Consider the following 12,500-nt stretch of genomic DNA (forward strand, 5'->3'; position numbering starts at 1 on the left):
GGGTCATGAAATGATTATAATTGGTGTGCTAGGGCCTACATACATTTTATATTTAACGCTTAAATCTCTGGAGTCTACATCAACTTCACATCTATTCCTCATTTCAAAATGTTTATTTTTTTTTAATGTTGTTTTTTTGTTTGTTTTTTTTCCGCCCTTTTTGTCAAACAAAACTATTTTTTTATGGCAAACACACAAAATATGCAAAATCTTCCACCAAAATTATTTTTCAAAGTGGAATATTTGATGTGACGTAATCGGGGTAAGGTGTGTGTCGGTAGCGTCCCGGAAGAGTTAGTGCTGCAAGGGGTTCTGGGTATTTGTTCTGTTGTGTTTATGTTGTGTAATGTGTCTTTGCAAACAGTAATCAAATGAATTGTGAGTAAATATAATGAGGATATAAAAAAATGTCGCGATCAGAATGAAAAAGTTGCATTTTTTCCTTCACAAAAATACTCAAGTAAAAGTAAAAAGTATGTTGCTTTAAAACCACTCTGACAAGTGCGATTTAACCAAAAACTTACTAATGTAGCGTGTTGCTACCCAACCGTCAGGACTTGGACTATGGCGCAGTTTACTGCGATGCTTTCGCAGCTCGCTGCGATGAATGTTCTCCCGACTTGACTGGACACGACGTGAAGGGAACGACATGATTTAATTTTACTTAAAAAGGAACAAACAAAAAGGCGCACACAGGGCGGAGAACAAACTTGGCTAAGAAAAACAAAAACTAGCACAAAGGCAGAACTATCGACATAAAACAAAAACTACACTTACGGTGATGTGAGCAGAACCACATGATCTTTGATATGAAGAGCTACGGCATAAACAGAGTGAACCAAGAGTGATGTCGCCAGGCCGACTGCCTGGCAACTACAGGCTTAAATAATGGAGACGTGATTAACACAGGTGCGTGAGTCCAAATGAATCAGGTGAACTAATTGGTCGTCATGGTGACAAAACAAACAAAAGTGCACAAAGAGTCCTGAGTATCAGGGGTGAATCAAAAATGATGTCGCCAGGCCGACTGCCTGGCAACTACAGGCTTAAATGATGGTGACATGATTAACACAGGTGCGTGAGTCCTAAACAAATCGGGTGCGTGAGTCCAAATGAATCAGATGAACTAATTGGTCGTCATGGTGACAAAACAAACAAGAGTGCACAAAGAGTCCAAAAAAAACAAACAGAACATAACTAAACAAAACGTGACCACAGAATATGACCCCAACCATACATTTGTAAAAAAAAAAACTTTTGCGGATGTACCACCAGTCTGTGGTTGCCAGTGTTCTGTTCTACATGGTAGTTTGCTGGGCGGGGAGGGCAGTACATCTAAGAAGGACAGCTCCAGACTGGAGAAATTGATCAGGCGGGCCGGTTCTACAATCGGAATAAAACTGGAGTCACTGGTGACGGTGGAAGAGAGGAGGTCTGTGAAAAACTAGTGAGCATCCTGGATGTTGCCAGTCACCCTCTGCATACCGTTATCAGTAGCCAGAGGAGCCTATCTATCTATCTATCTATCTATCTATCTATCTATCTATCTATCTATCTATCTATCTATCTATCTATCTATCTATCTATCTATCTTATTAGCACAGACCACTACATTAGGTAAACCTGCACAATTGAATATTTGTGATTATTTAAATTTCCAAAAAATCATAATGCTGAACTAAAAAGGTTGCATTGGGTGAACGTTAGTAAAGAAGGTGTGAGGAATGATTCGACAGCATGCGATGTGAGACTTTTCACCACAGGGTGAGAAAGGAAGCCATGGTAGGCACACACACCCACACACACACACACACACACACACACGCACTGGTTATCAATTGGAATGGGGACCAAGTTTTTGTTCAGTACTTGTGGGGACCACCCTTTCTACAGTTTGCGGAGGCATAAGTCACTAGAAAAAAGTGCTATATAAATATAATTCACTTCACATCCAGCCCCACACTAAAAGGCAACATCACACAGCAAACAACATGTAGGCTGATTACACACACACACACACACACACACACACACACACACACACACACACACACACACACACACACACACACACACACACACATACATACTGGTTATCAACTGGAATGGGGACCAAGTTTTTGTTCAGTACTTGTGGGGACCACCCTTTCTACAGCTTGCGGAGGCATAAGTCACTAGAAAAAAGTGCTATATAAATATAATTCACTTCACATCCAGCCCCACACTAAAAGGCAACATCACACAGCAAACAACATGTAGGCTGATTACACATACACACACACACACACACACACACACACATACATACTGGTTATCATTTAGAATGAGGACCAAGATTTTGTTCAGTACTTGTGGGGACCACCCTTTCTACATGTTGTGGAGGCATAAGTAACTAGAGAAAAGTGCTATATAAATATAATTCACTTCACATCCAGCGCCACACTAAAAGGCAGCATCACACAGCAAACAACATGTAGGCTGATTACACATACACACACGCACACACACACACACACACACGCACACACACACACACACACACAGGTTATCATTTGGAATGGGGACCAAGTTTTTGTTCAGTACTTGTGGGGACCACCCTTTCTACAGGTTGTGGAGGCATAAACAAAAGTAGGTAAAATGGCCACTGCCCAGTTAGCTCATACTTGCTTTAAATCTCTGGATTGATGAAGTAAATGATCATTCTTACTGGGGACACTGGGGACAAAAGAGTTAATATGGTTCATGGGGACCAAATTTAAATATTTTTGTATAATTTCCACAAATTTGTTCGTGACTATTGAGGACCATTTAAAAAATAAAAAATAAAAATCAAATTAAATATGACATGATCCTCAGAATACGGCACTACAGCTGTCCTCTTATAGGAAGTTTCAGCACTTAAATGTTAAAGCAAATCCTGCATCTTCTGTGACATGACTGAAAACTGCTATTTAGCAGTAATTAGATTGTCTGCAACTCCAACTACCATATATAGAAGGATGGAAAATTCTGAATGTGAATCATACTTTAAGGTAATAATGTTTTATAATCATGCTGTATGAAAATGCCATCCCAAGGAACACTAAACTAGATATTGTTTTTGGAAAACCACATTAGTTTTAACCAAGGATGGATACCATACAGAATCACGGTACTATTAATGCCAGGATAACACATGTTTTACTTTTCAAGAAAATTAATTTCGTCTTTTACTAATATTTGAAACACGTAAACAAAGTAACACAAATGTATGGGCCAAAGATTAACAATCACTCAGGGCATCTTTGGAATGGATCTGACAATCATTTAAAAATGTTTCCCTGTTTTTTTGTCCCCATACATCAGAGGTCCCCTGAAGGTGACTGTGTAATCAGAGCGATGTCCCCATTAAGTGAGCATTGCCAGAACACACACTACACACACACACACACACACACACACACACACACACACACACACACACACACACACTAGACTCAAACATATTGACAGACTGGCACATTCCCCAGTACTTGAGTTCTATATCAGACGACAGTTTGCCTTCACGACTGCGTGCAAGCCAGCTCTGCAGATAACAATATCTATTTACTGTCAGTTGTTAAGGGTGCTTATCTAACGTATTGACTCAACATACAGTAATACCCCTGTGGCGCCCCCTATGGGTGGTGGTCCAAATGCTTTGGAAGACATGCTAGCATAATCTCATTAGACAAGTGGTCAACAAATATTTAGTGGATAAGTCCCTCATGCCCATGCAAAGACCCTGTCCTTGATGTTTTGTTTTTCTTATACCAATATTGCCCGTTTTACAGTCTCCTATCGGGTTCAGGTCAAGTTCATCCATACCAGACTCTGTCATCCATGTCTTTATGGACCTTGCTTTGTGCACTGGTGCACAGTCATGTTGGAAGAGGAAGCGGCCCGCTCCAAACTTTTCCCACAAGGGTGGGAGCATAAAATTGTCCAAAATGGTTTGGTAACCTGGAGCATTCAAAATTCCTTTCACTGGAACTAAGGGGCAAAGCCCAACTCCTGAAAAACAACCCCACACCATAATTCCTCCTCCTTCAAAAGTCACACTTGGCACAATGCAGTCCGAAATGTACCATTCTTAATAATTAAGAACAGTACTAATGCGTAATTAAGGATTCATCTCTTTGTAGTTTTACTTAAATCAGGTGGTGTTTTCTGCTGAGGTATTCACCGATGTTTTCAACAATTTCACAAACTAATTAGTCTGAATGATCAAACAAGTCATGAAATTTCAAAGTCCAAGGCTTTTGTTTTTATTAGAAAATTGTCAGTGTTTTTTACTGTCAGAGACTTTTTGGATAGCCGATTTAAATCACCAGTTAATGGCGAATCCGGTATGCAATGTCACCTTAAAGCAGAACTTTGCTTCAAACTGTTGCTTTAACATGTTTATTATCTGGGAGACTGACACAGTAATTAAGCTTTTCTACACACCATCCTGTCTTACGGTTTTGGTAGGCAGCCATGTCAACTAACGAACAGTAACTTAAAATGGTTGGCAACATCAGCTGTAACCAGCCCGGCCACCAAACGGTCCTTATAGTCGTTCAGCCAAACCTTTCAGGTTAAAGTTCAGTGGTGAACAATTGCGTTGTACGTCACAGTTCGGTAATCAACACGGATGCCGACTGCGTCGTACCTTAATAGCAGTTCAGCCAACCCTATTATGTTACGGTTTGGTAGTTAACATGGACTCCGGTTGAAACTGTGATTCAGGATGGTGTGTGGAAAAGTTAAATGCCATATTAGAGCAACAGGGATGAAACAAAGTTCTGTTGAAAGGTGCCATTGCATACTGAATTAGTCATTTGACTTGTGGTGTTGCTCAGTCCTTCAGAAAGTATTTGACAAAAAAGAAGTCTGACAATGTTCAGTGCAAATAAAAGCCTTGAACTTTGAAATTTCATGACTTGCGTGATCATTCAGACTAATTGGATTGAGAAATTGTTCAAGACCTTGCCTTACGCCAACCTTTTAAGTCACAGTTTGGTATTTAACATGGAAGCCAATTCCATCACAATCGTGCCCTAACAGCTGTTCAGCCAACCCTTTTAAGTCACGGTTTGGTAGTTGAAATGAGTGCCGATTGCGTCGTGCTTTAATAACTGTTCAGTCAACCCTTTTAAGTCATGGTTTGGTTGTTAACATGGGCGGCGATTGCACAAGAAACCACGTTATATGACTTTGAGTCATACGTTGGCCTATGTCATGTTAGATGAATCTGGTGTATTCGGCTGCAAAATCGTCCAAAAAGAAGTTCAAGTGCAAGTTTAACAACAAGGCAAAGAGTCAAAGCAGCACTTGTGTGATATTACTATAACACTATCTCAAAATTGTCTCCACTCGCTCTACATTGGGAAGGCCAATGGTTGCAGAAAGTTCAAAGTAATTTAATACACTTTTAAGAAGAACCAAATGTTGAAACCGTGAGTCAGGATGTTGTGTCGAAAAGCTGAATGCCTGTGTCAGTCTCCCAGTTAGTAAACATGTTAAAGCAACAGATTGAAAGTAAATTCTGCTATAGGATGACAATGCATACTGAATTTACCATCCACTATTATTTTTGATTGCCTCTGCAAAAAGTTTTTGACAGTCAAGCAAACTAACAGCACGCAATTAAAAACAAAAGCCTGAGACCTTAAAGTGTCATGACCTATTTTATCATTCAGACTAATTGGTTTGAGAAATTGTAGAAGATGTCACTTAATTGTTAATGAACCATCTGTAATAAGTGGAAAAGCAGCCTGCCTTATAGTCCTTATATACAACCCTTTTAAAGGTTCGGTAGTTAAGATGAGTGCCGATTTCGTCATACCTTAATAGCTGTTCAGGCAACCCTTTTAAGTTACGGTGTGAGAGCATGGATTTGTCATTTGTCAGTTGGTATTGATTGACTCTTTAAAACGTATTTCACAGTAAAGAAGACTGACAATATTCAATGCAAAAAAAAAAGCCTTGAACTTTAATATTGCATGAGTTGAGTGATCATTTAGTCTAATTGGATTGAGAAATTGTTCAAGACATCAATAGATGCTTTGGCAGAAGACACTAATTATTGCCTTATTTGGCATGGCGTTATTATAACCCTAATCCTCTAACTCCAACCCCAACCCTAACCACTAACTCTAAATTAAGTCTTTATTACTTAGAATATGTTCCCCTAGTGTCCAAATAACTCTAAATTAAGTCTTTGTTACTTAGAATATGTTCCACATACTAAAGTGGTCCCAAAAACATACAACATTTTCTTGAATATGAAAAAAAAGAAGACATTTTATTTTCGGTGGATTCACATATGAAACCGGTGGGGTTCGGTACCTCCAATAAGGTTAAGAACCACTGCTCTAGACCTTTGTTGTGAAAATCTCCTTCAGTTGTCTGTGGAAACGCTTTCCGCACACACTGCTCGGTGCCTCGTCTGAGCTGCTGTGACTTACATTACCATAGTAACTAATTAGATGGCCATAGTAACTAATTAGATCACCACAGTAACTAATTAGATTACTATAGTGTGGAGGTCTTGCCCCTCAGGGTCCCTTGGACCACCAATGACGGACATGACAGCCTCGGTCATATTTGTCGACGAGGTTTTATTTTTCAATAAATGTTCTTTTTATGTTTTTCAGCAAATGTCTGTCAATCTCGCCAGCGAGCACACGAATAGTGTTTCTTCCGTCTCTGCTCTCACACTCGCTGCCATCAACAACTCCCCCTCTCCTTCCTGACTGCTGCCTTTAACAGAGCGACAGGTGATTAGCATACTTGCCAACCCTCCCGGATTTTCCGGGAGACTCCCAAAATTCAGCGCCTCTTCCGAAAACAAATTTTCTCCCGAAATTCAGGCGGAGCTGGAGGCCACGCCCCCTCCAGCTCCATGCGGACTCGAGTGACGTGTCGACAGCCTGTTTTCATGTCCCTTTTCCCACAATATAAACAGAGTGCCTGCCCAATGATGTTATAACTGTAGAATGATCGAGGGCGAGTTCTTGGTTTCTTATGTGGGTTTATTGTCTTATTAACGTCCTCCCAGCGCGGTAACAACACACAACAACAGGAGTCACGTTTTCGTCTACCGTAAGGCAGTTTGTCTGCCGTAAACAGCAATGTTGTGACACTCTTAAACAGGACAATACCGCCATCTACTGTGCATGCATATGTGATAATAATATCTACAGCTTTTAGAGCAGTGGTTCTCAACCTTTTTTCAGCGAACATTTTTTTAATTCAAGTACCCCCTAATCAGAGCAAAGCATTTTTGTTTGGAAAAAAAAAAGATAAAGAAGTAAAATACAGCACTATGTCATCGGTTTCTGATTTATTAATTTGTATCACAGTGCAAAATATTGCTCATTTGTAGTGTTCTTTCTTGAACTATTTGGAAAAAAAGATATAAAAATAAATAAAAACTTGTTGAAAAATAAACAAGGGATTCAATTATTAATAAAGATTTCTACACATACTGCGATGAGGTGGCGAATTGTCCAGGGTGTACCCCGCCTTCTGCCCGATTGTAGCTGAGATAGGCACCAGCCCCCCCCCCCCCCCCCCCCCCGTGACCACAAAGGGAATAAGCGGTAGAAAATGGAAAGATGGATAGCTGTAAATATACTCCTCCCCTCTTAACCACGCCCCCAACAACGCCCCTCCCCCAACCACGCCCCTTGCCCAAACGTCGACCCCGCCCCCCACCACCCACCTCACGAAGTCGGAGGTCTCAAGGTTGGCAAGTATGGCCACACCCCGCTTTGCTGCAGGTCCGCAGGCCACGCCCACCACACATAGTAACTGGTACATCATCCAAAAGCGCAGATTCCAACCATTGAAAGACTTAGTATCGTTGAAGACTTACGGTCATTAGAAAACATGAGTGCACATCATATTGGCAGCTACACTTTACATCATGAAGATCTAAAACAAATAATTGGGAATGTCCGGCGGGCCAGATTAAAAAGCTTAACGGGCCGCATGTGGCCTTAATTTGCCCAGGTCTGCTTTGGAAGGAGCATAATATGACATGGAGAGAATATTGTCATGATCCGCTACTTGGATCATGGCATATTCTGGTTGTGTTTTGTTATTTTGTTCTTCCTTAGTTCCTGGTGGCAATTCCTGTTTTTGTTTCCGTTGTCATAGTAACACATTTGTGTCACCTGCCTTCTGTTTGTCACGCGCACCTGCCTCTTGATTTCTGCCTGTATTTAAGCCTGCCCTTTTGGTTCCTTCGGTCTCGCAGTGTAAATTTGCTTTCCATGCAACAGGTGACGTCGCTATCCCGCATTGTGCTAACTACCTTTCTGAATTCAATTAGCTTCCACGCTATTTGTGTGTTTATTTTTCTAGCTCACATGCTAGCGTCCTTAGTTCTTTCTAGCTCACATGCTAGTTATGTTGTTTTTTGTTGTTAGTGCCTTTGTGCAAGTATTTTTGGTTCTTAGTCTGTTTTAGAGTATGAATAAATCTTCATTCCTACCTTCACGCTGTGTTCCATTCCGCTTGCATCAACGAGAGAACGCACCCGCACACCACAATGCCAGCTAAGCGTCACAAATATGAATAATGAATAAAATTAATTTTATCTTTAATTATGATCATGATTTCTGGTTATGTTAGGCCAGCAGAGAAGGCCTTGTTGACCCTGACGCCCACTATCTTTTCCAGCTACCAACGTGGAGGTGACCTCAGTGTCGTCCGTCCCAGAAAAGGGGAGTAACCTGACTGATGACAACACCTCAAACTCTTCAGTTCCTGTCGTCCCGGCCTCAGTTGCCCCCGAAGCGTCCGCAACCATCCTCGCAGCCCACACTGATGCAACGACTACATCAGCACATCAACCGCCTTTAGAGCCCCTTCCCATCTCCATCACTCCACCGACCCAGACGACGCCAAACTCCCAGACGCTCTCTTCCACATCCATTGCCGTGGCGACAACACTCAGCACCACTACCACCCCGACTACTACCACCACCACCACACATTCAACAGCCGCCACCCACTCCTCCAGGGAGACCTTCCCGTCTCAGCCAACGACGACGCCGTCGCCGCCAACCAGCTCGTGGTCGTACCCTGAGACCTCTAGCCAGGCTCCCCAACAGACCACCACCATGGTCCCGCCTCAGCAGACCACCACGCAGACCAAGCCGCACCCCGACACGCCGTCGCAGCTCAACGTAAAAGGCGAAAGTGAGTACCGAACGCAAACACATCCAGCCCATAACAAATACGCATACTTGCCAACCTTGAGACCTCCGATTTCGGGAGGTGGGGGGCGTGGGGCATGGTTGGGGGCGTGGTTAAGAGGGGAGGAGTATATTTACAGCTGTCGTGTGCGCAGTTGTGCACTGCACTCTCTAAAAGCCGTAGATGTTTTTGTCTTTGATTGATTGATTGATTGAAACTTTTATTAGTAGATTGCACAGTTCAGTACATATTCCGTACAATTGACCACTAAATGGTAACACCCGAATACGTTTTTCAACTTGTTTAAGTCGGGGTCCACGTTAATCAATTCATGGTACAAATATATACTATCAGCATAATACAGTCATTACACAAGTTAATCATCATAGTATATACATTGAATTGTTTACATTATTTACAATCCAGGGAGTGGAATGAGGAGCTTTGGTTGATGTCAGTACTTCAGTCATCAACAGAGAAATGGACATTGAAACAGTGTAGGTCTTACTTAGTAGGATATGTACAGCCAGCAGAGAACATTGTGAGTTCAGATAGCATAAGAAGAAGTATATACATTAGAAATACATTCGATTATTTACATTAGGTTATTTACAATCCGGGGAGATGGGATGTGAATGGAGGAGGGTATTAGTAAAGGGTTGAAGTTGCCTGGAGGTGTTGTGAGCATGTAAAGTAGATGGCAGTATTGTCCTGTTTAAGAGTGTCACAACATTGCTTTTTACGGCAGACGAACTGCTTTACAGTAGACGAAAACGTGACTGCTGTTGTTGTGTGTTGTTACCGCGCTGGGAGGACGTTAATGAAACTGCCTAACAATAAACCCACATAAGAAACCAAGAACTCGCCCTCAATCATTCTACAGTTATAACGTCATTGGGCAGACACGCTCTTTATATTGTGGGAAAGCGGACGTGAAAACAGGCTGTCCTCACTCAGGTCCGCATGGAGCTGGAGGGGGCGTGGCCTCCAGCTCTGCCTGAATTTCGGGAGGTTTTCGGTAGAGTCGCTGAATTTCGGGAGTTTCCCGGAAAATCCGGGAGGGTTGGCAAGTATGCAAATATGTAAGGATAAAAAAGAACTCCGACACTATTCTGCCTAGCAACAAGTCAGGAAAAAAAATACTGCATTTTATTTCCTCAAAAAAAACAAAAAACAGTGTTGTTTATTTACAAAACTGTAGAGAGTACCAAGCGAGGTACTAACAGTGTGATACAGGCATGACATGTTTCTTGCTGCTGGGGCACTACCCCACTTGCTCATATTTTTTTCCCCCCCACAGTAAAAAAAATGACTGTAAAAATGACCGTACCCTTACAAACCCCGTTTCTATATGAGTTGGGAAATTGTGTTAGATGTAAATATAAACGGAATACAATGATTTGCAAATCCTTTTCAACCCATATTCAGTTGAATATGCTACAAGGACAACATATTTGATGTTCAAACTAATAAACTTTTTTTTTGTTGCAAATAATCATTAACTTTAGAATTTGATGCCAGCAACAAGTGACAAAGAAGTTGGGGAAGGTGGCAATAAATACTGATAAAGTTGAGGAATGCTCATCAAACACTTATTTGGAACATCCCACAGGTGTGCAGGCTAATTGGGAACAGGCGGGTGCCATGATTGGCTATAAAAGCAGCTTCCATGAAATGCTCAGTCATTCACAAACAAGGAGGGGGCGAGGGTCACCACTTTGTCAACAAATGCGTGAGCAAATTGTCCAATAGTTTAAGAACAACATTTCTCAATGAGTTGTTGCAAGGAATTTAGGGCTTTCACCATCTAAGGTCTGTAATATCCTCAAAAGGTTCTGAGAATCTGGAGAAATCGCTGCACGTAAGCGGCAAGCTCGTGACTTTCGATCCCTCAGGCGGTACTGCATCAAAAAGCCACATCAGTGTGTAAAGACATGTCTCTGCTTGAAAATGTGTGGCGGAATATGAAGCGTAAAATACCACAACGAAGACCCCGGACTGTTGAACAACTTAAGCAAGAATGGAAAATAATTCCACTTGGAAAGGTTCAAAAATTGGTCTCCTCAATTCCCAAACGTTTACAGAGTGTAGTTAAAAGGAAAGGCCATGTAACACAGTGGTAAAAATGTCCCTATGACAACTTTTTTTGCAATGTGTTGCTGCCATTAAATTTTAAGTTGATGATTATTTGCACAAAAAAAAGTTTCTCAGTTCAAACATGAACTGCAGTCTTTTCAATTGAATATAAGTTTAAAAGGATTAGAAAACCATTGTATTCTGTTTTATTTACCATTTACACAACGTGACAACTTCACTGCTTTTGGGTTTTGTATTTGTGGCAATATTGGATAATATTAACCTCTTAAGGCCCAAGCTGTTTGTTTACATACTTTTTTTTTTAATTTCTCTTTGCTATTTGGGCTTATTGAACCATAATTAGAATACAAACTAAAAATCATCTTTTGATTTGATGTATTTAGTCCATAAGTACACAAATGTGTACTTCATTTGTAGTGACATGCTAATTTTTATTTTTACACTTTTTTTCTCCGAATTCCATTGTATGTTATACTCTTCTGACACCACCAGATGGCAGTATAAGTGTCCACATAAGTGGCCATAAGACCCCAATTCAGTAGTGTACACAATTTTGGAAACAAGAGCTAAAAGGTGCTGTCCACACATGTGGCCACTAAGCCTTTAGAGCAGGGGTGTCAAACTCTAGATCGGGGGCCACATGGAGAAAAATCTACTTCGAAGTGGGCCGGACTGGTAAAATCACGGCATGATAACTTAAAAATAAAGACAACTTCAGATTGTTTTCTTTGATGAACACATCATAAAGTTGTTGGGATTTTTTTACACTTACATTTTGCTGTTAATTGTATTCTACCTTTATTTGTCTTTATTCATACTTTCTGAATAAACTATGTGATAATAATGTTCATCAGTCAACTCAATGGTGTTCATTTTCCATCCATCAGGATAAACAAATAAAATCGAAATCAATTTACAGGACGTATTGATGTACAAACATCATGTGATTTTTTTAAATTTATTATTATTTTTTTTTTTTACACGTATAGCATAATCTACATAGATACAAAGAATTGCTATTGCAACATATACTGGACACATTTACAACAGCAGTTTCTTTCATTCAAAAATGTTGGCTAATTTTTAAACTTAGCAAACTCATCCCGCGGGCCGGATAAAACCTGTTCACGGGCCTGGTCCGGCCCGCGGGCCTTACGTTTGACAACACTGCTTTAGAGGTTTAAAATTTGAAA

The 12,500-nt window shown here is 40.9% G+C and overlaps 1 protein-coding gene across 1 annotated transcript in view; it reads left to right on the forward strand.

The window, feature by feature from the left end:
• The window catches only part of LOC133543526 (uncharacterized), a 35,104-nt gene that overhangs the window by 17,864 nt on the left and 4,740 nt on the right, over positions 1–12,500 (forward strand). Inside the window, exon 3 of the mRNA XM_061888131.1 lies at positions 8,692–9,213. Within this exon, the coding sequence (XP_061744115.1) occupies positions 8,692–9,213 (522 nt within the window). The remainder of the gene's footprint in view (positions 1–8,691; positions 9,214–12,500) is intronic.

Source organism: Nerophis ophidion, linkage group LG26, assembly GCF_033978795.1.
Source record: "Nerophis ophidion isolate RoL-2023_Sa linkage group LG26, RoL_Noph_v1.0, whole genome shotgun sequence".
In the NCBI taxonomy this organism is placed as follows: domain Eukaryota; kingdom Metazoa; phylum Chordata; class Actinopteri; order Syngnathiformes; family Syngnathidae; genus Nerophis; species Nerophis ophidion.